This window comes from Rhinolophus sinicus, chromosome 17 (assembly GCF_057876585.1).
Source record: "Rhinolophus sinicus isolate RSI-liver-muscle chromosome 17, RSI-T2T, whole genome shotgun sequence".
Taxonomy (NCBI): Eukaryota; Metazoa; Chordata; class Mammalia; order Chiroptera; family Rhinolophidae; genus Rhinolophus; species Rhinolophus sinicus.
This window is the reverse complement of record NC_142517.1, coordinates 73,013,441-73,039,745: the sequence shown is the minus strand read 5'-3', so window position 1 is coordinate 73,039,745 and position 26,305 is coordinate 73,013,441. Positions and strand designations below refer to the sequence as shown.

The window sequence follows — 26,305 nt, the reverse complement described above, 5'->3', positions numbered from 1 at the left end:
AGGACCGTTTAAAATGTCAAATGCTTGTTGTTGCATAGCCTGGCTGTCTGCTGTTCTGACCAAACCTCCAACTGGCATAATAATTACAGATGATGCATTGCATTTTCATGCACAACTGGATCCAGATTTATAACAAGTCAGACAGAAGTTTTCTCATTGCCCAGCCCGGAATTTTCCCCTTTTATTACATAGCTTAAGATTTTGCCTGTGGAACAGAACATTGATACGATTCAAGACAGCATTTGAGGTAAGGAATGAGAAAGAAGGGCAGAAAAAAAGTTTCTCATTTGTAATATACAGATGCAAAAAAAGCCAAGAGGCAGTAAACACATTTGTCGAATGCAAGTAATCCAAGAAGAATACTAAACTGTGTGGACACTGCCCACATACTCTAATTCTATTTCAAGATGCACATTAATTTAGGAGTGCAAGGAAACATATGTGAACTGATAAATATAGAGACAATCCTTCGGTTTAATCATCATGTTCTAATCTGTACAGAGAGCACTAATAGATAAACAGAAAAGCAACAATACTTCTGTCTAGAGTCTTTGTGGAAGTCTCAGTGGAACCTTAGATGAGTGATACATTCATAAGTCAATACTAATTATAACAAAAACCTGAAATCAGTAGCGTGTACATGGGGAAAATTTCATTTCTTCTCAACTGAAAGCTGGGAAAGGCATTCTCAAAGCCACTTCATTTTCACCTAACCTAGACCAGCCTTGTCACATGGTTTGGAGGAAACCTCCTCCTGTGTCTGGCTGCTTCCCGTTACAGATTACTTTCAGTACATTGGAAAAGTCGAAGCTCTTGGAAACAATCTCCAGAAGATCCTGATCTTTTTCTGTGCCATTGATAAATTCTTCTAAAGTCAATTCTCCTAGAAAATAATAAATGAACAATTAACAAGAGGCTTCGTGCATGCCACACACTGGTATACACAATATATTCAGTGGAATTTGTATTGGTACTCTTCTTTTGATATCCTTTCACCTCAATCAGACTCTGCATTCTTTAAATATCCTTATAGAAAAGCATTCAGCAGTAAGGTTGCTAGTGAAATAAAGATGATGAACACAATCTATTTTTATTTTTGAGTTGAGAATGTCAGGTGCAACCATGCAATTGTGGAATAAACCAAAGTGAAGTACAGAAAACTAAAAATAAAAAGGAGTGGTAAGCATGTGGGTGGGGAAGGTCACAGGGGTACAGAGGTGGTGGGGCAGGAGGACTATAAATAACAAAAGAAAAACCTTTCTTTGCAAAGGAAAATCACGGCTGCTAAATTCCCAACCTCAAAGATTTTTAAAATTTCTAGTTGCTCAGCATGACCAAAAGAGAAGTGGACGTGGAGGTGGGGGAGCTGAAGTTGGCTTTGACCACACAGTTACAATACTTCTCCATGACCACTGATGGTTGTGAAAGAAGCTGTATCTGCAAGGGGTTGGAGTATAGTAGCTATGCAATGCAGTAACCAGCGATGCAGGTTACTGACTTGGACAAGAGAAAAAGGATGAAATTCGTTTTTTTTAAATTGAGACATAATTGACATATAACATTTATTAGTTTAAGGTGTACAACATAATGGTTTGCTATGTGTCTATATTTTGAAATGATTACAATAAGTTTAATTAGCATCCATCACCTCACAGAGTTATAATTCTTTTTCTTGTGATGAGAACTTCTAAGATCTATTGTCCCAGAACTTAAAAGATGAAATTTTTCACTGTTGTTTTGTCACTTTCTTCAAAATGCCTGTGAACTCTGCATATTATTTTTTTATGTTACCTAACCACTTACCATAAAAATTGTATTCTCTTTTCCAAATTAAGCCAAATTTTACCTGCAGCAAATTACAGTGTTTACCATTTATATCTAAAGTATTTATTTTTGAAATTTTCCTCACTCTTTTCCCTGTAGCACTTTAGCATTTATTCATTTATTTATCAAACATGTATTAAGCCCTAAGTACAAATGCCATTTTCTCTTCTGCATGGTTACCAGTACAGCCTACTACAGTGTCATGAATGTGGGAGGTGCTCAGAAAACGTGTGCTGATGAATTGCTTCCCTTTATCTGATATTTTTAAACATTGCTTCCTAATCCTTTTCAGTTTGCTTGTGGATTTATGCCCAAAGAAATTACAAGGATGTTTTGTGGGTCTCCCTAGAAAGGATCGTCTGTGTAGATCCAGAAGCTTCCCATCAAAAAATCTACTATCATAAGAGCCAAAACTGGTTAAGAAATGGTTAAGCTGGAGATCGTGGGACTCAGAAGGACTTAAATGATTTTTGACTTTTTATTATTTTCTTTTATATTTAAAGACATATTTCAATTTTTTTAGGGCATAATTCAGAAATGGCAGAATTTTATTTTATATGTTGGAAATTACATATACAGGTAATTGACACCTACAGTATTCAACATTGTTTGTTGTGTTGGTGGACACATTCTCTATTCCTGGGGACACTGAAGTTCAGTGTAATGGATGCTCTTCCATCACTCACTACCAATTTCAGCAGTTTCACTGGCGATAGGACAGTTACCCATGAATATTTTCTTAAGTCCTGTTTTGCCAATCTGGTTATCTTGTTGACATTCTAGGATCATGTATTTCTTCCTATTAACATTTAAAATATTTTTTATAACAAAACAAAAAATCATCGCTCCCACTGCCCCACTCCAGAAAAAAGCCAAATTTTACTCTGTATGCCCATGTTAGAATATTTGCTCTGAAGAAGTCACCCTGGTTTTAAAAGAAAACAACCTGTGCAAAGAATTTGTTTTTCAATTCTTTCTAATTCTCTTAAATTAGAACTTCAAGAAAAATTGTGCTTGGCCTAGGAAATTGGCAAAGATGGGAATGCCGAGTCTTAGGAGATGAGAATGACCAGATATTCAAAGGAGGATGCTGGAAAAGATTTTCAACGACACAATTTGGTATTCATTAGCAATGTGGCACTAGAAGCATTTAGCAGCATTTTATGGCAGTTTTAAGTACAGTGGTTTCTTCTCCTATATGAGGAAACTCGATTCTCTTTTATCTCCTCATAGTTCCCAGTTTCCCAGTTTGGTTCACTGTGACCTTCATGGCTTTCCAGAATGTTCCAGTCTAAAATACCTCTCTCTGGTTAGTCGCTCAATGTCTTCCTTTATGTTCTGTCCCTGAGTTCTTTTACTGTAAATAATCTGCTCAATCATCATCCTGTTTCATTTCCCCTTTGGCCTCCTTCTGTTTCTTTTCACTTTCATGGTTTATTACTATGAGCCACTTAAGTCTCCCTTGTCTCTGTGCTATTTGGCGCTTTGTTAAACTTGTCTGCACACTTTTGGCACTTAATGTTGTGAACAACATCTATAAATCTTCTAAATCACGTCAAGAACGACCCTGAAGCAGCTCATGGTGGAATGTGGGTTGCTATTCTTCCCGTAGTAAAGGCTGCAGAATTCCACGCTCACTTATCCTGACTGTCTTGTTGTCCTCTGTTTTCATTCCTCAATAATATTGAAGGTTGAGCTTCAATTTTTTGTCTTTCTGATTCTCTTCAGGCTCTCCTTTTGGATGCTTTTATGCATAATATAAAAATAAAAATAACTTGTTGACATAATAATACATGCTCATGGTAAAAAATTCAACTACAAAAAGGTGTCATAAAAAGAAAGAATTCCCCTTTAACCCCTTAGTGTCACTTTCCATTGGTAATTAACTCCTGCTAATCAATCCGTGTTTGTATTTTATGAAGTTTGCAATGTATATGCATTATATGTTAATTTCCAAAATAGTCTTCTAGATAGCATTCACAGATAGCAATCCATATTGTTCTTGTTTCTTCTTTATTTCTTTCTTTGCTTTCCATATGCCATTTTTTTCAGACACTCATTCATTGTAACTATTTATAGAGTACTGGTTTTGTGCCAGGGTAAGAACACAAGAAATACCAAAGTACATAAAACAGAAATTGTTCTTGCCCTCCTGGAGCTTATAGCTCTTTACCTTTTTATTTTTTTAGCATTAATCCTATCTCTCTCTTTTGGTTAATCTTCTAACTTGGATTTGCTACCTGCCATGATAATTAAGTATAGAATCCTCATAGCTGTTGTATATTTTTGTGTATCAACAGATTTGATGTTGGTCATTCTTTTTCAAACAATTTACAGTCAAATTGGGGTTTTCACATATGTTCCTGAAGTTTTTTTTTGTTGTATTTTGGTGTGTTGTGATCTTCTTTATTTTGATTTCAATATTCACTGGATCATCACATACCAATGATGTGCTTGCTTTTCATTTTGAGAAATCAAAAATTATATATGTTGGCACATAGTCAACACTATTCTGGTAGACTTAATTGAACAGCTCTATTTCTACCAACACTGATGTTTTGATGACAATGATAATAAAAATAAAATATCATATTTGAGGTATATATACTTAGGCTTGTACAAATGTGAAGAGACATTCTCCTCTAGGGCGCTAACTTTCCCTTCATGTGTGAGTGAAGAAAGCACTTTATTCTCTGTCAAATACTGGCAAAATCCTTTTACTCTTCTGCAAATATCAACCTTCTACAGATTCATTACTTTCTCTTCCTCGTCCTGGTGCACTCAGCAGTCTTTGTCCAACAATACAATTTTAGTATCTTTTTCTTTGTTTTAAATTTTATTAAATTTATTGGGGTAACACTGTTAATAAGATCATATAAATTTCAAGTGTACATATCTATAATATATAATCTACATATTGCATTGTGTGTTCACCATCCAAAGTCAAGTCTCCTTCTGTCACCACACATCTGACCCCCTTTACCCTTCTACCTTCTATATCATATAATACAACCCAGCTGTCTCTTGACATGAGACGATACACCCACCTCCAATAATTTTCATATATATACAAGCAAATTCTATTAGTTTTAGCTCTGTGTGTGCATTTATCAAGAACCAGTGGTTCATTGTTATTCCAAAGAGCAACTCGTTTATTTGATATATTCATTTTGTAAAAGCCAATGATATATACATATCTTGAAATATGAATTTTTATCAGAGGAAATAATTCATGTGATTAGTTCTATAATAAGCTATTCCAAAAAGCATTCTCTTTCTTTTGACATATTATTCTAAGTCAAAGAGCCCTTTTTCTTAACTGCAGGTGACCTCAGTTATTGCCTGAGCACAACACCTTCATTCTCCCAGATCCATATCCTTTCTATTTCTAGGCCTCTTCCAACTATATTCCCCATTTTACTGATTCCTTATACTTTGTTTGTGAGGAACCTGCTTAGATAGTAAACAAAGTGTCCTGCATCAGTTTCTTGTTTCCTGAGACACATTGTCTGCTCCTTTAATTTAATAGAAACTGAGCCTCTTCTTAAAGATACCACAATCCTCATAAGAAGGCCACCTTTTTCTATTCCCCTACTCTAAGCATTAGAAGATCTATAGATATTTTTAAACATTCTTGACCTGCCTGTTTGAAATTCACTGTCTACTAAGTCTTAAACATTTATGATGTCCTGTCTACTTCCTAAATACTCATCCTTAGATCAATGATTTCAGCCCCTGGGCTGAAATGATTTATTCTCTCTACTCCAGCCTGTGGTACCTCTAAGATTAAAAACTGAAACAAAGCAGAACAAAACTTAGAGCATTTCTCCTGGTTGGGGATCACAGTTTTGGGTTGTCTCTTGGTGTGTGCTGTGATCTTTGTCTTTGGTTTCAATATTCACTGCATCATCAGATAACCAAATAAGGTTTCACTGGCCTCATGAGACCTTCCACTCTCCATTTCTCTGGTCCTTTTCTAGTTTTACTTAGCTTCCTTGTCAACTCTGGGTAGCTTGAATCTATTCCTGTCAAGCTTTTACATGAACTGACTTATTTTATTCTTGATCCATAGAGACCCAAACATGAGTGATGACACCACATGGGTTTGATCCCGGTAAACTAGCAAGTGAGCATTCTGACTTGAGATTGAGGTGAGACCAGTCTAGAATTGTGCCCTTAACAGGAAAATTGATGCTACTGATTCATTTCCAAATTGTTTTTCTAAAAATTATACTCTTGTCCCGTTGTTTGTCTTCATAATGCTGATTTCATTTGAGCTCTCTACCAGCCTCCTCACCACCCCATCGTGCCAGACTGAGCTGCTGCATTTGACGAGTGCAAACTGCCACACTCAACGTGGGTCTCTACAGCCCTCTAGTGTCCACTATAAGAAGTGACTCACGGTAGGCAGGTTGATTCTGTGGAAAAGTTACTGTGGATTGATGATGACAACCATGGCTGGAGTCCCAATGCGTCACATCCATCCCTTGTTTAAAAATCTCTCTTACTGACATTATATTTTACACAATTCCAAACTTTCTGTTTTTCAGGGACCATTTCTAGACATGCTGCCTCAGCCTCAAATCAATATGCTCACCTACCTGTTTACTGAGTTCAAAGCCATTGGCGTAAACACTCTCCCTTTTCTTACAATATCTGTATTCCTCTTTCACTCTACCTCTGAAGAAGAAGCACAGCTTCTTTGATCCAAAGTAGTACCCAGATTTTAGGGTACAGAGATAAAGTAGAAAAATAAGCAAAAAGAATAAAAATGCAGAAAAAGTAGAAAGAGCAGAAATGGAGGCAAGTATGGACAGCTCTTTCCAGAAATGTGTAGTCAAAAGGAAGGAAAAACAGATCTGATATTAGAAGGTAACATAACTGAAGGAAGGATTTCTTCAGTAGGGGAACCTAGAGGTTATTCTTCAGTAAGGAAAACCTCCAGGAGAAAGGAAATAATGATGAATAAAACATAACCCAAAGCAAACAGCAGAAGGTCGTTCATCTCATATTCTACTGCTTTTATTTCCTTGTGTCTCTCTTTACTCTTCTTCATATATCCCCAAGAGTTAAGCACCATGCACTGAATATAAATACGGTCAATAAATATTTACTCAATTGAATTCCACCAACTGGAAAACACTGGACTGGTCAAACTGTGAAGCTCAAATTATATTACAACTAGGGTTCTCTTGAAAAGTTTATGCTTTTGTCTAAATGGCACTCCCCACCACCACCACTATCTCCCACTGTAAAAAAAGTGAGCCCAAGGAGAGTAGCTGCCTTACCATCGTGGTTTATGTCGATATTATGAAATACCAAGTTGGTGAATTCTTCAGGGCTCAGAGTTTGCTGGCCATTGAGGTTTTGTACAGTCTGCAAAGGAAATTAAATCAGACATTTTAACTTTGCTGGAAGTAAATACGTTTTGTGACATTTCTACCCTAATGTGACAGAATTTTTTGAAGTGTCCATGTCAGTTTTGCTATCCGACCTGCTCTAGTTGTTAAAAATAAATTAAAAAAAAAGATTGTATGTCAGTTCCCAGTAATGAACCTTAGAAATCAAATTAAATTAACTGAATACAGTCTGGGTTTGATTTTATACAGCACAAAGGGATCCATTCAACATATTAGGTCACAAAACAGGCCAGGAATGCACTGGAGAAAACATGGTAGCAGTCACTGTCATAAGTATTCCAGACATGGAACAATGCTCTCAATTTCAGAGCCGTTATCTTTGATCTTATGAACGAACAGAAAAGGGTGATCTATGAGCACCTAAGGCTTCCTCTCTGGTTTCTGACATTGGCACCCCTGGTCCTTCTTACCCTTTTGTAGAGTGATCAACTGGAAAGACAGATATGGAAGGACAGTGAATTTCTCTCACACTCTGCCAGCACTTTTTCATCATAAATGTTGTCAGGGGACCCAGGGAAAATGACATTTCCAGATTTTCTAAGGGGAAGATTTCACCATCCCTCCCTTCCCCCTTAGGTGATTAAATTAAGTGACCCATATTTGACATAGAAATTCATGAGAAAATGAAAGAGAGAGAGAGAATGAATCAGTCATCTGAGAATTTGAACATAACTGTCTTGATTGAACATCAAGGGATTTTTAGAAAATCTGCTGGCAACATATTTCAATTAAAGGGCATGGTCTTACATAAGACTCTCTTTTGCTTCTTTCCAAGCATTACTAATCCTGAATTCAGGATTAATCATACTAAACAGTGGTAAAGCACCACTCTTGGCCTTAGCAAGTTGAGTCTCACAGTTAAATGTAAGACAATACTTAGAGTAATGGTCACATACATACAGCATCTACTAAATGAAAGTTTTTAGGGTTTCTCAGTAACTTGGCAAAGGACCTCAAAGCCTAGAAAATTTGGCTAGGCATCTGGTATTCCCACATTCTAAAGTGATAGTATGTATAAGTCATAATAAAATTATTATACCATATGTATAAGTCACAATAAAGATTATGACAGTTCTAGGATTTGTCCATTACCCCTGACCTGGCAATATAAGTGAGAGAGAAGGATTGATTGGAAGATGGATGAGGCTTAAGGGGGTAATATTTTTGGAGGGAGTCGTCAGTGTGCCCTGTGTCTTCCCTCCTCTTATAGGAGAAGCATGGTGGGGAGATGGGCAAGGAGGCATGGTTTGTTTCCTTGTGTCTTTCCTCATTTAGCATATGCTTTTTCTCCTGAATTTTGCTAAGTCCTTCTCTAACCACTCTCTTTGTGGGGGCACGAGGAGGTAGGAGAGAAAAGAGAAGCAGGAGAGCTCTGACCTGGTAGGTAATGTCATGATTATCTAGTGTCAGGGCTTTCTGGATGACAGATGTTTAAAGTCCACTCTTTCTGAGGAACCCCCACCTTCTTTTCATTACTGAGACTCTCTCTATTGTAATTTCCTAAACATAAATCATGCATTTTGATTCTAGCTGATCCTTTGAGGCTTATTCTACAGGCTCCAGGTCTGAGTTTCTCAACAACTACACAATGGACATTTTGGACCAGACAATTCTTTCTTATTCAGGATCATCCTGTGCATTGTAGAATGTGAACAGCAACCCTGGTCTCTAAACAATAGTTAGTGGTAGCGCCACACTCTCCCCAACTCCCCAGTTGACAACCAAAATGTCTCCAGACATTGCCAAATGTCCCCTGAGGGAGGAGGAGTGCGAAATCACTCCTGGTTGGGAACCATTCTCTAGATTTATCTCCAGCTTTCTTCTTCTGAGGTTCCCTCACTTCTCCAAGTGGCTCAGCTGGACAAGATCCAGGACAACTCTTTGACAGCTTCGTCTCACAGTGGCCCATATCTGATTTACGGAAAAACCCGAGCATCCTTCACCCCCACAAATTCTAGGAATGTAGATACTTCCTAACCTTTTTCCCTCTGCTCTGCTGCCATGTGTGCCTCTTCAGATTTCTCAGGTTTGACTTAAACACTGCAACACTGTGTTCCCCAAACTAGAGACTATATTAACATCCCAATGGACTCCTTAAACTCCCAGGCTATTGACTTGAAGACACCTACCCAAGAAATCCTCTCCAGTAATCCTTCTCAAAACCCCTCCTCTTGACCATTTTATATCCTTGAAGTGAGATTAAGATGTAACTACTTCCTTTGTAAGGAAGTTCAAAGTCCACTCTTTTTCTGAGAACCCCCACCCCCATGCACCTCCTTTTCACTACTGAGACTCTCTCCCCTGCAATTCCCTAAACAAACGTCATGCATTTTGATTCCAGCTGATCCTTCAAGGATCGTAATATTTCTGCCTATAATCTAATACTGCCTTCAGATCTCTTTGTTTTTAACCTCCTTTCCCCCTCCCCCCAATTCTTTTGAGATTTGATGATCTTCTCCCAACCCCCAAAATGAATAACACACAGCAAAATTTTGCCCTTAATTTCAAGGGCTTCTAGGATTCCTGAAGACCATAGATCCACAGAACCCAGGATAAAAACCCTTGCTTTGAATATTGCTGTAGAGGCATCCCTTAATATTTGTATGCTGTATTACATATTTGATGTTTTTAAAATAAGTTTGACACGTTTATTTAAGATAATATTTTCAAGTGTATATGTGGTTTGGCACTCTCTACAGAATATTTTAAATTCCTAAATTTTGTGGCAACCTGTAATATGCATGCAGAATTTCTGAATTTAATGCTTAGAGTTTGATTGCAAAGCGCTTCTTAGTACTTTTTTGTGTGAATGCCCTATGTGAGATTAAAGTAGAAACAATATTAGTATTATCATGCTTTTGAATTCTTTCTGTTTGCTGATTAATACGACATTAGCTAGTTTTAAATTTTAACAGCTTTTTTCATTTGTTGAGGTGTTCAATTATAATTGTAGTTCTACCCATTTATTTTTTTCTTGCATTTTTGCTAATATTTCTACTATGCATTATGTTTATAACTCAGCTCCTTCATTTATAAGTGGAAGAATTCTGACCAGATCATTTCTAAGACATTTGATTCTAACTCTGATTCTGTTACAAACTCAGTATATTGCATTCATAATATTTATTTTATTTCATATCTTCATTTAGATACAGTGTCCCACTTAATCATTTTTTATTTTAAAAGCCATTTTATTTCACTCAATGATATAACTATCTCCACTTCACTGGTGGAGGGTGGGTTAGATTTATAACAGGACTTATTGAACTTCCGAGATAGAAAATGTCTGAGATCCCTGAGTTTTCTATTAGAAATACTTTTTAGTCCAGCTTCCCGGAAGATTCGTCCTGAAGTACCTTTATTCTTAATCCATGCCTCTTGTTATATAAACCAACTTGTATTTTAGCTGCTCCCTGCAAGACTTTCTGCACTGAGGCAGAGAAAAAAGAAAAGTTGTTTTAGAACCTCATGCTTATTTCATTTTTCATCTCAACATGCTGCTAAATTTATTAACTTCCGCGTGGACTACACCAACAAGAAAATGTTGATTTGCATTTGTACACTCACTAACCAAAAAGATGTGAAACTTATATTGTTTCAGCAATTCCAAATGTATATCCCAAGAATAACCAACTGCATAGAAAGCTGTCACCAACTCCATAGGGAGAAAAATTGAATTAACTATAAAATGTCCTGCAAAGGATACTTTACGACTTCACTTACCATGAAGATGTTCAGTAGTTCCTTTTTGTCAATAGAACCATTTCCATCAGCATCATACAGCTTAAAATACCACTTTAATTTTTGGTCCATTTTTCCTCGTACAAATAGATTTACAGCAGCAATAAACTCTACAAAGTCAATAAATCCATCCTGTGGAAAGCAAGGTGGAAAGAGAAATAAATATTTAAAAAGAACAATTGTTTTTTATTTGAGAAGTCATCATTTATGAGAACCTTATGTGCCATTGAATACAACCCACAAGATTTTAGCATAGGACTTTTCCCTGGTACGTCATTGAAAACAAAATACATAGGTAATGTGTATAGAAACAAACAACTTTAAATATATAGGTAAGCACCTTTTAGACAAAATGTCTATTTCTTATGCAGGAAAAAAAACATGGTTCTGAAATGCTGTGATGGAAGGCTGAGTCCTCACCACGGAGCCCCCTACAGTGGCTGTCTTCTCCTCGATATCTTTAAGTTTTTTTTGTCCACTTCGGGAAAAGACTGGGTACTAATTTTTAACAGAAGGAAAACATCAAGTAGCTAAAATCTGTACTCCTTTTTAGAGAAACTGGTGTATCATTTCGGATTGCTAAATTCCAGGACTCCTTTTAAGGATCCATCACTTTTGATATGGATCAAAATTTATGAGCCTCTTCTATAAAGATTTTTGTCATATTAGTCAATCTTAGTAAAGATTATTTAAGGGTTACATGATTAGGTAATTCCTCTCATCCTGTTTTAAATTTGTAAAAATTCTCAGTTGAAACAGAAACAGTCTGTGTTATTTTTAAGAACCATATACTTTAAATTCTGTTCAGCCAAATGCTCAACTATCCTAAGAAAAGCGTCCAGCTCTGGGTGTGTGACCCACTCTGCTATTTTCCCATGAGTTCAGATGTTGATGGTAGCACATCCAGCCCAAAGCATGCTGTCAGTTGCATTCTCTGGAATATTTGGGATGTCAAGTCCTATTTACAAAACCAGGATGTGACATAAGGTACCCATTTGCGTTGGAAATAAAGGGCCTTAGACTTATGGGTCTGTAAGGTGATATGTGTTTGCTTTGAGTCTCAAGTTTTTATGTCTAGTTCTACCAAGTCTGTAAGAAAAGCAACTGAGAAATCAAAGTCTGTTCGGCTGTTTCATGGCTTTTTTCATTCTTTCTTTCTTTCTTTTTTTTTAGACAACTACAACATCTCAGGTATTGGAAGCCAACGTGATAATAATCATTATAGCATTGTCTTCAAAATGTATTTAAATATACATTTAAATACAAGATGTACATTTAAAAATTTTCTACATTGTGGATGTTTTACCTCTATAGTAAAAAATATATATACATACATATATATGTGTGTGTGTGTGTGTGTGTGTATATATATATATATATATATATATATATTCAAAAAAAGAAAATACTTAAAACTCATTTCACTACATTTAAGTATTAGAGTTTTACATTTTACAATTTAGGCATCTTTACCCCATCGACAGCTTTAATACTTCTTAAGAGATAAGCTCTGCTAACAGATGGAAACCAGGTTGAATGAGTGTCCTAAAGGAAGTTTGTTGAAGTATACAAAATGTAAAGTGGTTTTACCTTTTCTCCACCTGCCTTTCCTATTGTTCATTACCACGACCTTATTAATCCCTAGCAGAACTATGGCTGAGACAAGGGAAATGTTATCCCAGAGTCAAAATTGATTTATAATATCACATCTCCAGATTTGGCAGGACATGACCAATATTTATCAGAAATAGGGCTGGCAGGTTCGGAAGATGTAACCTGGGTGGATGGTATCAACCAGGGGCACATCTGCTCCCAGGTCTTCCTCCTGTGTCTCAAGGGCTGACCAATCAATACAGCTGTTTCCTAGGTGGTTACTAGGCATGTTTACCAAACAGTCACAGAAGTACCCTCCCTGCGAAGACTGAGCTGGCTTGTTATAAAGTTGATCCTCCATGTTCCCATAAAAACCTGATATTTTATAGTGGTTTGTTTCACTTTACGAGTCCTGCTTCAGTGACCGCAATTTTTGGTGTCACCCCACGATGAATGGCAACAGGCTAGATTGAGCAATGTTGCCTTTAGAACATTTGGTACTTTACGATTAGGCCCAGTGGGTGGATGGCCCTAACACCTCCACTCAGGCTCTGAAAGCTCTGGGCAAACCATACCAGGAGATGAGCACTAATGTTTTTATTGTACGGTTTTAAAATGGAGAACCTGGTGAATCTACAGCCGAAGTTGATTATAGGTAAGGAAACCTTTCTATGTAGACAAGTACAGCTTCTTCAAAAGCATCCATAAGCAAAATATTTCCTGCTTTCATTTCAGCATTTTCTTATGTAGCCAAATTACTCCTCACAATCCACAGCCAACTCTTCTTTCCAGTTCTCTTTCTGTTAAGATTTTGCAGAAATTTGCATTGGTGAGATGACCCCAGTGAATGTGATTTAATAGCTTGTGTTAGTATTGGAAAGGGTTTTAGGTAAATGCTTGTTCTATAAATCAGAAAAAATATATATATAGTTTTCAATTAATCTATAGATTTCAAGGATGGGGGCAGAAGATAAGAGTCACAGAGATGATGAGGAGATGTCTCAGAAAATGTGACTAGAAAGAATAGCAAATGTCCAGAATCTTTGGGGAGAACCAAAGGAGCACTAAGTTCAGATGTTTTGCTTGAGCTACAGGATCTCCCGTGCACACAGAGCTGCCTGGGGATGCCTGACACCTACTGTCCTTGAGCCAGAGTGGGGTTCATAAACTACCTGCACAGAACCATGTGGTCACAATGAAATATGCAGATTCTTAGACCTTAACCGCAAACAACAGCATCAAAACTACTTGCGATGGGTTTTAAGAGTCTGCATTTTAAAATGTTCCTCAGGTGAGTCTTATGTATCCCAAGATTTGGGAACCACGGACGTAAGCTGTTTTTCTTATCCGTGTCTTTCTTTGTAGGCCTTATAATCTTCTAGCCATTTCTCCATGCGGTTATTGTAATTGTGACTTATTTTTACATGAATTTATGTAATCTTATAAGACTAATTAGAAAAATTATGGCCCACATGGTACCGTCTCAGAATAGTGGTATAGTCATACGAACACAGTCCAGCAATCAAACCTTAATTTCAAAATAACAGCAAGTCTTTATTTCATTTCTGGAACAAATACGAGTTGCACAGAATTTATGGATTCCTTTACAACATGACCTTCATCTCCCATCTGCTCTTTCACATACACCCTGCTGCTCAATCTTCAGCAATCTCCATTGCCCAGTTTCTTCGCTGCCAGCCCCAGCACAAAAACATTTTACCCTCTTACTCCACCAATGTTTCTCATAATTCTGCATCACAAAATCCTAAAATATTAGTTTGGCACTTAGAGGTTGAGGGAGGTGAGCAAAGTGCGAGCACACAAAGCCATTTTAGTGATCCTCAGGCAGGAAGAGTTTGGGAACACACATAGAAAAATAATTTTAAGCCCAACACATATATAGATTTATACAGCATGTTCTGAGGATGGAGCGAATTGCAGGGAAGAGTTAATGGGGCTCAAGATATGGAAGCATGATAGTTTCTCAGGCTCCTAAGGGAGTTCGGCTCCATTAATATGTTATAAATCATTTTGTAGATGGGGGTTAAAATGAGAGAGAGAAAAATATATATGGAACTTCAAATTTAAGCTTTCTTATGGTCTCTAAAATGTATGAAAACTATAAGGCATTCTTTTTACATCTATGAAGAAACTATGTATATAATATCAATGTGTATATATATATATACATATAATCTACATACATATATATACATATGATATATATATTCATAATATATATACATATAACATATATAATATCTTTTATATATACAGATAACATATTATATATGTATGTGTATATAGATATATATTAAAGAGATAAAGGTTTAGAAGTCTAATATAATAAAAAAAAAAAGGAAAATGAGATCCTGTAGTGCTTCTGTCCAACAGAAAATCCATAGGTGGAATATGTGGTCTCCAAGCAATAAAGCTTATATGGATATGAAAAATAATTACTTATTACTAAGAGCTACTATTTATATACAAAAAGCACACGTTTCAAGCACTGTGCTAGTCACTTTCCATGCATTATCTTCAATTCTAACAGCAACCTGACAGACAGCCTTGTTATTCTTATTTTACAGAGGAGAAAACTGATTGTCAGAGAAATTAAATAAACTAGATAAAGTAACAAAACTAGGATGTAGAAGAATCCAGGATTTAAACCCAGGCAGCTTTACTCTAAGACTTTCGTTCTCTGTACCACCCAATATTGCCCTCAAGACTTGTTACAACTGAATTCTCTATCTGGAAGAGTGTCTATACACTTGAATAGATTGATGTGCTCATGCAGTTTGTTGTTCTGGATTCCTGTGTGTGAGCTATTTGGTAACACAGTTGCCTAAAGTGAGGTAATTCTGAGTGTCTGAGATGCTTCACCTTGTGCTCCCTTCATATCTGGTGCTGCCCAAGTAAAGCTGGCCTGTGTGCTCTAAGCTGCTTAGCCTCAGGGAGACTTGTGAGACCAGAGGGCTCTGGGGGCCACCGCTTCCAGGCTCTTCTTCACCCTGCCCCCATAGCCATCTGGCTCTGGCTCAAGGACAAATGTTGTTCATTCTCCTCTTGCCTTCTCCTGTTCCCCAGTGTTTTTGATGAACATTTCTTTGGTCCATTTTGGAGTTTTTAGCTTCTCTCTGCCCAGGGGTTTAGCCTCCAGCACCACACAGACAACAACCTTTCCCTACCTATGGTTTTCCCAGGAAACTTACCCAGTTGCCCCTCCAGGACCTGAAGCATACATCCTGGTCTTGCTTTTGCTGATCCTGCTCTTAGTCTGTGCAGCTGGTCCTTCTTTTGGCTCAGCATTTCCTCTTCTTCAGGGCCACACTCTGCATTACAGCCCTGACAAACCTCTCCCGACTCTTTAAAATCTCTGGGTAAAATCTCACTGTAGATATCATCCAAAATGCCCAATATGGTCTCTCTCTCTCTCTCTCTCTCTCTCTCTCTCTCTCTCTCTCTCTCTCTCTACCTGAGTGACTTTGAGTCTGCTTTGAGTTTTGTCCCAGTGATGGAGCCACAAATTTGTAAACCAGGTAATGTCATCAGGAGAAGTTGGCTTCATTTTACTATTTTAAACCATAGAATTGCACCTCTGGAAACAGTCCTTCATTTTGCAGATGAGAGGTGGACTGGACTAGTAATAATAAGTATAATAATAATCAGAATGACAATGACAGCTGTTGGTGTTGATGTAATACTTGCTATACATACAGTGCCAGGCATTGTGCTTTACACAGATGAGCTCATTTAGCCCTAACAAGGCCCTACACAGTATGGACCAAGAAGCATGTCATCCTGGGTTCTCGTAACACTAAGACCATGGAAATAGAAATGATTATTACAAAAACTAGTGATAAAACCTCAAATAATCCAAACCCAACAAAAATCCACCAAATTATAGTCCCAGATTTAATCTGTTTCCTCCCGTATCATTAACTTTCTGCTACTTTTCACAGAATCACTATCTGAAAAATTCATGAATTGCCACAGCCCCTAAGCTGAAGACATTTAGAGGTTTTCATTTTTTTACATGTGACACTTTTCACTGACATTTTACCAGCTGTGGTTGGTCAGTAACAACATAAGAAATGAAATGTCTGCTTGAAAATGGTCAGAAGTAAGGAAGCCCAGAGAGCTGGTATAAGCACATAATAGGATTGATCAACAATTGTCAGTGATGTTTAATTTGCATTTTAGGAACTGCAAAGAAAGTAGGCAGAATATAAGGGTCGCCTCTATCGTGTCAAATACATGTGAATACTTTTAAAATACTTTTGTGAATTTTAAAAATCTGTTGTTTTAAAATAATGTTATGTTCAGCATATACAACCTAGCCCATTTTCACCTACAGATGTTTATATTAACAACAAACACAGCCTCTCTATCAGCCACGGAATTGCTGGAACGTCCTGAGGAAGGACTCCCATCTGTAAGATGAGAAATATACAGCTCGCTTGGTAAATTGATTCTATAATATAATCTTTATACAGATCAGACACGGTTGTTCTTGACTTAACCATGAGTTCTGGGTCACAGGGCATCTCAAAATATTTACCAAACAAGCTCTTGACTATTAATAGGTTCCCTGGATATTAGTAGGAAGCCCTGACCATCTGCCCCCAGAATACAGCCAGATTAGCAGGTGTCCAACCCACTCTGAATGAGAGGCCAGCCTCACCTGTTTTGGGGGAAGCAAGATAATGAACTTGATCACTTATAAATGAGCTAACTATGGAAGACCTACCTAGGAATATAACAATGGCAGCCTTTTGCAAAGAAATTCCTGTTAGCCATTATGGTGTGTTTCCTCTTATAAGCACCTGTCTCCCTAAAGTGTTATTGCAACAGACAAAATAAAATCCAGCCTCACCCTAATTCAGTCAGCCTGTCTCCTAAGAGTGTTTTATTTCCCATGGAAGAGCCGGGATCTTTGTTCTCTAATGAGTAGTAAAAGTGAATAGAGGATATTGAAAATGGCAGAATAGACAGCAGAAAGTATATACAAGTAATACGCCATGTATTACTTGCTTCAAGCCCGTGTTTCTTTACTATGACTGTAACTAAAAGAATAGTCAGAGGAAGTGCTTCTGAATGAATAGTTCTGGACCCAGAATTCCCTTTTCATATGTACCCACAGCTCTTTGGTGACAGAAATGGGCCTAGAACCCAGTTTTCTGCCACTTTGTAATCTTTCTGGCATGGCAGCAGCGCTTATATTAGGTTGCACATGCGAACCACCTGGCAGCTTAAAACAAAGCATTGTTTTGATTCCGTTGGCCAGAGGAGGAGAGCCAGCCACTTGTATGTTTAATAATACCCCCAGGTGCTTCTAATATGCAGCCAGACTTGAGAAGCAGAAGTCCAACAGATTTTGCTAAAATATATAAGTTACAACAGGTTAAGTTTAAACGTATGTCAGGAAGCGCAGTTGATGCCTTTAACAGGTAAAATTCTGTGAGAGGCTCAGACAAAATTTTGGTAATTGATGGTAGTACATATGTGTAATGTGGGGACTCAACTCTTGTTTCTGGCAGGTGAATGCAGGATATGGTGAGGACGAAAAGGAACACCAGCGGGGCCACAGGTAGGAGGTTCTCGCTTGCAGCAGGTCGAAACACAAGAAGCAAACATCTGCCAGTACCCCAACAAGGGGTCTTCCTGCACCAGTCTCCCTGGCGGCCTGGCGAGACACAGGAAATAGAATCTACTCAATCCACACCATCTGCAATCCGTGCTTGCTAACCGCAATCCGCACTTGCTAGCCTAGCCACCACAGTTATATACAAAACAATAGTGGCTAATGGCCATCTGGTTACAGCTGATGGCCATCTAACAACCAGCCAGCACCTTTCCATGTGAGGCTGAGAGCCTGGAAACTGCTCTCTGGGACTCCATCCCTACAATATGGAAATGCTATGTCAATTATAAAGTGCTAAACAAATATGGGGTGTTTTATTATCACCAATAAATGCTCTCTGAGAGCTTCTGTACTTGTAGCTGTGAAGTTAGTAGCCTTGGTCTTTATACTTAAGAGATTGCAGCCTAATGGTTTACAAGCTAAGAGATGGTCATTTGTTTCCAGTAAATGTATCTGATGAATAACAGCAGTAATTGTGGTCTTCTTAGAGGCCAGACAGCCCAAAACACTGTTACAGACTTCAGGGCAGTCAGGGGGGTTAATGAGCAGCAGCAATTATGACACAAGTTCAAAGCTAATTTTTAAGGGCTCTCACACAAAAGGAAGCTAAAGAACCCGACAACAAAAGGTCACTTCTGAATTCCAAGTAGAGCTGGAGTTCCCGTATATGAGTCCTGATTAGATTAAGAAGACACTCAAAACTCTAAGATGATTCCCATTTAATTAATTACATTCTGTGACTGGCAACCATTGCAAGAGGCCAAAATTGCCTCAACCAGTACAAATGACTGTCTAAGGCACTCGGATCAATTAAAGATGAGAAATGGCGGGAAAGCAACCCCTGCCCCTGCAGGCATACTCTTTCATGTGGAAATGTAATTTGAGCTTGATAAAACAGTAGTTAATCTTCACTGTTATCAAACCTGTGGGGACCAAGGTCAAAGACATCGGCATTTTGCAGATAAACATATCATCCCTTTAAGGGCTGTCTTGCCCATTTCTTCTTTTTTCTTAAATTAAAGTTTATTGGGGTGACAATTATTAGTAAAGTTACATAGGTTTCAGGTGTACAATTCTGTAATACATCACCTATAGATCACATTGTGTGACCATTTTTTCAAAGTTTTCTCCTATATTATTTCATATGAGCTCAGTGAAATGTAGGCAGGCTTCAGTTTTAGAACTGAAGACTTTTGACACGGAGGGGTTATGAGCCTTGTAACGATTACACACAGCAATAAAGAAGCCTGACCCGACCCCGGCCAGCCTCCCGAGCTTCTACTCCTCCCGAGGTGCTGCCTCCACTGTCCCCATGATGGCCTGTGATTCACACCATAAAGAGATTCACACACGGGCTCATTTAAAAATAGCAAGGACTTCTGATACATTAAGCTAAGGTTTGATTTGTGAACACATTTATAGGTAAACTAATCACATAGATGGTAGTAATCACATATTAAATCCCGTAGCTTACCACTTATCCTCACTTTTCTTTCTGTTAACAGCCTAATCACCTATGTTTCTAAGAATTCACTCACCATTCCCTCACTCTTGATTCCCAGGATTTGTCCGAAGCTGCTCATTTAAATAACCTAAGGACTTCCTTTGGCTGTGTTTTTTTTTTAAATCCTCATGTTTAGAGGGATCCTAAATCTGTTCTGACCACTGCTTTTCTGCTTCAAACTATCACTCCATTTATGGTTTGAGTTCCAAACCCATAAATTCAGAGAAACAATTTTATTTCCCTTGTGAGATTTTGGAGCCTTACCAGAGGCAAATCTTCTGACAAGTGTTTTAGGTCCATCTCCCTGTCCCACCTCTATTCCTTCTATTCTAACCATTGCTTTTATTACCCCTTTCTGCCTATTAGAAAAGGCCTCATCCCTGACCTCCTGCCAAATGATTATTCTTAGATCATTTTTGATCCAGTTTAAGAGCTGACAATGGCATTCGGTTTGGATAAAACCCAGATGCCGAGGTATAGCCCTGAGGGCCATACATTTACTTTCATACCTATTACAGGAGAAAGAACATAGACCAGGAGCCAGAGGGATTGAAGGCTGACTTTCTTCTCTAAGATTCTCTAAGCAAGTCGCTATTGGTACCTCAGTGCTCTAAATGCCTCATTTTTTAGTTATCATGTAAGAATAAATGCAGTCCCAACAACAGGCTGGTTAGCTATATGGAGCAAAAAACGCAGATGAGGCACCTGGAGTTTGTAGTCCCCAGTTATGCTCTAGCAGTAACCCTCTGCCTTCGTTAAATCTAAGTGACATCTACTTTATGCCACTGTGAGAGGTGTCTGGTCTGGGGAAGCAAACAGGATTTGAAGAGGATGATGAATTCTTCATTTTTATTCTTCATTATTTCTGCACTGTTGTTTCATGAGGATGAATTCATGCACCATTTGCACTTAAAAAGAGAAAGGGAACATGAAGAATCGCAAATTGAAGAGCTAGTGTGAAGCAGTGTGGCTGGAGTGCAAAAGGTACAGGATGAAAAGCCATGCTAGGTGCTCCTGCATCGCCAGGCTCTGCCTGGACTTCAGCAGAGCCCAAGTTCAGTTCAGTTTCATGCACTCTGTACTCGAGTGTGCATGGAGCCCTGAGCGCATGTTCTTGTCTAGTATAGGAAGTAGTTTCCATGGAACTGGGTGTTTTGCTTTAATCTCCAGGTGAAGCATGTGTATGTCTAGGTGAGAATAGTGCAGGGCCTGTCCTCTTTCACTGCCTCTTGGGAAGCAGCAACAATATCTAGATTTTCACAGTGTTTCTTCTTTTTGGAATATCTCTGCTGGCCCAGACCCAGCTCTAATGCTTACCAACCTTTCATCAGCTTCATTAGGCAACGACTCACTTTCCCTAGCAAATCAATGGCACAAATGGGGGAAAGGAAGTAGTTAGGGAACTATTATAGAAAAAAACAGACTTAAGAGTGATAACCACCAATTTCCATGTATGAACACATAAGTTTGATTTGGATCAAACTCAAATCAAAGCAACAAAAAAGTATGCTCGAGACAATATAGAAATTTTGCCCATAGACTACTATATGACATTAGGAATTATTTCACCTTCTGAAGAATATAGTTAATAATATTGTGGTAAGTTTACATGGTGACAAATAATTACTAGACTACGTGTGGTGGTCACATTGTAAGGTATATAAATGTCAAATCACTATATTGTACACCTGAAACTAATATTGTATACTTACTATATTTAAAAAAAGGAAATTGTAGTTTGAAAATAGAAAAATAGTTATTGTCACCTTTGTTATGTATGATAATGGCATATTAGTTATGCTTTAAAAGAGTCTTTATTGTTAAAGATGAATAATAAAGTATTTACAGATGAAATCATATTATGTTTGAGTGGTTTTCTTTTCTTTTAAAAAATCCAGAAAAACATGTAAGAGGACAGATAAAACAAAAATATCAAAATTTTGATACTTGTTGAAGACAATTTACACATTTGCATATGTGTAAAATTTTCATTAAAAAATTTAAGTTGCTTCATTTTAAATTTGAATAGTTTTCCTTGTACTTAGCCTTGTTAATTTTTTGAAAATGCACCATCAGATTGGTTAAATATCAATTGTTTTTGAAGTCCTCATAGTAGATAATCCATCAATGCCATTTTTTCATGTCTTCCTCCTGAGTCCCCCTTCTTCCTTATCCGTCTGGATTAGCAGCACACTGGGCTTTCTGCATAGCTTTTAGTCTAGACTTTCCTTCTCCATGATCCTGGGCTGCCATATCTGTTTATCTGTTTTTCCTATGTTGGACTCACTCTCTCCCTCTTTGTTGATAGATTCCCTGATTTTGCTAGAGCACCTGCTCCAGTAGCTTCCTAAGATAAAGTAAATGTGAAGCAAATTATTTAGTTCTTGAATGTCTTTATTCTCTGCTCACATTTGATTTGGCCTGGTATTTTTCTCCTCAGAATTTTGGAGGCATTTCTCCATTTACTTGTATTTTTAGCTTCCTGTGTATGTATTAAGAGGCTCAAGGCTATTTTGATTTTGATTTTCCCCTTTTTAAAAATATTTTAGGATCTTCTCTTTATCTCTGTTGTTATAAAATTTCTCATCATATACTATAGATTGATTTCTTTCTTTTTATTATGCTGGGCCCTTGGAATATGTCTGATAAGTCTGGGAAATTTTTCTGGTTTGTTTTATTATAATCTTACTTTTTTCCCTGGGCTCTTTTTCTGTGACTCTTATTCATAGGATGTTAGACCTATTAATGCCAATTTTCAGATTTCATTTGTAGAAATGCTCCATGGAAGGAAATAGGAAGTCAGGGCTGATTGGGCGAGATGTCAGACCAAAATGTTAGTCTGACCCAGGAGAAGAAGAGAGCGAGAGGAAGTTGGGTAGCAAGTGTCTTATACATTCCTGAAATCTACGTTTTGAGAAAGCTGCCAAGAAATCCTTGAGCCAAAGTCAGTGGACAAGGATCCCCTGTCTCTTAGAAATGATTTAGCCTTATTATTTCTGCTGTACAATCATTGGTGGTAATCTTAACCCAGGCACAGACTCAACACAAGTGCAAGGATGGATCTCAAAGTGATGCACCTGGACCCTATTAATTGCCTTCCTTGGTGGTCTGAGGTGACAACTGCAAAGAGGGTTCTATTATCACGTGATGTTGAATGCATTTGCTTATGTACTGTGCCCAGAAAAATGTCAGGCACATTATAAGCACTCAGAAAGCGTTAACTATGGTTACTGAGTGCCATGGAGAAGCCTGCAAGTGTGTGGTTAGCCAAATAAATTGTTATAAACTTTGTTCTAAACTTCAGAATCTATTTACTTTTACTTTATGCACTGTTCTAATAAGCTTGGTTAAACTGAGATAAGCCAAAGCCAGGTTAGCAATGGCAGACTAAAAAGAGATTGGAAGCTTATTAGTATAACAATCATAAAGTTGGGAAAGGCGCATTTGACAGCAGGAAAAGAGACAGACAAACAACAAAAAGCAAACACAACAAAAGCACATATTTTCAGGATTTTTAACATTAGGAAAGTTAGCCCCAGCAGCTTCAGTAGGCATGAATGCTTCAGGGTATTTCATAAATGTAACAACAGATGTTCATAATAATGTCTATTATCAAGAAAACGTTTTACTGGTACTTTGAGGAAGCAGGAAAGCATAAAGTGCATTTCAAATGATTTTCATCTAGAATAGTTAAAACTGCAGAGGAGCTCCACTAGAAAGAGTAAATCCTCTGGGATTCTGGACAGCTGATTGTTTTATTCATCTAATTAAATATATGGCTTTTTGGTTTTCCTACGCATAATTGCATATTATTTTTTACTACCACTTGTTAATGAACAATCCTTACCCTTCTCATTCTACAACCTGATTTCATATTGAGATTCCCCTCACCTTTGATGGCATTCATCATCACTGCCTAGGTTGCTTCCTTCCTAAGCAAACAAAAAATCTCTGTGATAAATCATGAAAACCAGCAGAACTTCCAAGTCATTTAAATTAAGCTCCTGAGATACGCTTGGCCATGCCATGACTGTCACCAAGGGGACTCTCACTCCAACAGCACACATGCCCCGGGCTGCCTGTTTGGACAACGTCTGGACCTGCTTCCCGACACCCAGCCGGCTGCAGTGTGACAGCGCTTCCTTGTTTGTACCCAGCACTCCTTTTCACGTGTGCCTGCTCTTGCATATGAACCACCGACACACACTGAGCTTTCACGAACATTGGGCTAACAACAAATAGCTGTCGTGGGACATGACATCAATGCCTTTGGAGAATAACTGAAGAACTTGATGATAGCTTATCTCCTAACCTCTCAGGAGTACTGTCAGAGTCTGAAAAGCTGCTGTCTACAACCGACTTCCATTGTGAAATTGGGTTGCTTACAGCAGGCAAAGTGGGACAGCCGCAGCCATACAAAGGGTGAAACAGAGAGGGACAGAGGGAGGGAAGAAGGGAGAGAGACAGAAAAAGGGGGAGACAGAGTGAGAGCGCACACACTGAGAGATAACGTGCATAGTCAAAGAGACAACATGCAATGTGCACATAGTATCTGGTCTTAGTTCAGGCTACTATAACAAAAAAATACCATAGATTGGGCAGTTTAAACCACAGAGATTTATTTCTCACAGTTCTTTAGGTGGGGAAGTCCAAGATCAAGCCACAGGAAGATTCAGTGTCTGGTGAGGGCCCACTTCTTGGTGCACAGACAACTGTCTTCTCACTGTCTTCACCTGGGGGAAGGGGCGAAGAAACTCTCGGAGTGGGGGGGGGGTTCTTTATAAGAGCAGTAATCCCATTCATGTAGGTTCTTCCCTTGTGACTCAACCACCTCCCAAAGACCTCACCTCCAAATCCCATCATATTGGGGTTTAGATTTCAACATATGAATTTGAGGTGGCTCATTCAGTCTATAGCACACCTGGAAGGTATTTCAGAGTTAAGAATGAAAGCACAATCTTCTCATTTTCCCACCAATTTGTAAGTTCCTTGGGGACAGAGCTCTGCTTGCTTGCAACTAGTCTAAGTAAAATTTATGAGGAAAATACGGTCATGCTGAGTAGGCAGTGCTTAATTCAAGTTTGATAACAAAGAACAATAATGTCAAAAAAAAAAATCTGTTCCTGACATTGCTACAAAGATTAAATTAATTTCACACAGGTTTAATCTTCCCCAGTTCTTGGCTGTTACCTCCTTTTATATCATCTCCTTTTTGGCTTTGGAAAAGGGCTCAAAGGGCTGTGCTAGTTTCCATACATCCTAAAGGACAGCCAGTTGTTTCAATTTATTGCATTAATTATCCCTCTTTCTCTTCTATTATCATGTATAGACTTCTAAAGCCATTTGTTTTTCTATGAGTAGTATTTCTCCTTTCCCTTTTATTCTAGGTGGCATTAGCACATTTTGAAATATACAGATTTACAGGTAAAATAACCAAAATGCATAAGGAAAGCAGAAAGGAAGAACTTCAGCCTTGTATTTCATATTGTTCCTCTTTTTGTCTTATTTTTTGTATTCCATATTTTTTCTCATTTTCATGTTTTTTTCAGGACACGAGATTAAATGTGTTGCAACTCCTCAGGAGGGAGTAAATTCAAGACAATAGTTGAGTGACAATTTTTAAAAACAAAAATGTATGTGAATTTAAAACTATAAATTTTGTTTTTCCCCAAACTAAATTGGTCAGATATGGAAAAAAAAAAGAGCATTATAAAGCATTCCAACTTTTGGGTTGAGCACGAAACCATGTTGGGCTAATTTGTATTGATTTTACCTGCCAATCTAGATGCAATCACACTTTTAAAAGTAGATTCCTACAATTTGCTTTTCTATAAAATGTCACCAATGCATTAACTACTTTGAAAACAGTCTTTGTAAGTCAATCTGCACATATTAGATTTGTTTAAACAATAGCATTAGAATTCCATGCTGAGATTTAATTTTAAAATAACTCCCTACATGCAGAACATTTCCAAGGGCAGAGAGGTTAGTACCCAATTATTTTCATGCCGTCAATGCTAAATGTGTTTAATAACTCACTTACCTACAAGCTATGGGTTCTCTGAAGACCTTCCCATTCCATGCAGGGGCACATGTTTACCTCAGGCTATTTTATATTTTTAAAAAGGAAAAATGCAGAACCATAGCCAAAGGAAAAGAAATAGGTCTTACCTTGTTCATGTCAAAGGTATTATAGACTTGATCAACATGTTGATTGGCCTTTTGATTCAGACCTGTCAGACCCAAGAATGTCTTAAATTCATGCAGTGTTTGCAGGCCGGATGGATATTCCATCATAAATTTTCTGTACCACACATAGGTCTCTTTAGCAGGAATTGTTGTCTGACCTCTAGCTGTAGATTTGCTGTTTCCCATCGTGACTCAGTCTACAGCTTTTTCTCAGGTTGTTTTCGGGAAGGGTCTCCCTGTACTTAGTCCCTCACTCTTCACTAAAACTTGAGACTAACATATGCCATGAGAAAGCTACTCTAAACCTCTTACAGCTACAGGCTAAATAAGAACAGAAAGCCAGTGAGATTAACTCATCTGAACAGTTGTAAGACTAGGGCATTTATCACT

At 37.9% G+C, this 26,305-nt stretch overlaps 1 protein-coding gene across 1 annotated transcript; it reads right to left on the bottom strand.

Annotated features, from left to right (window-relative positions):
* Nucleotides 1-473: 473 nt before the first annotated feature.
* On the bottom strand, nucleotides 474-26,158 carry GUCA1C (guanylate cyclase activator 1C). The gene is made up of 5 exons (XM_088794398.1): nucleotides 25,898-26,158; nucleotides 10,968-11,117; nucleotides 7,075-7,200; nucleotides 1,686-1,687; nucleotides 474-883 (listed from the first exon to the last, which is right to left on the bottom strand). The coding sequence occupies exons 1-5, from the start codon at nucleotides 26,099-26,101 to the stop codon at nucleotides 775-777; spliced, it is 591 nt and encodes a 196-aa protein (XP_088650524.1). The 5' UTR covers nucleotides 26,102-26,158; the 3' UTR covers nucleotides 474-774.
* Nucleotides 26,159-26,305: the final 147 nt, after the last annotated feature.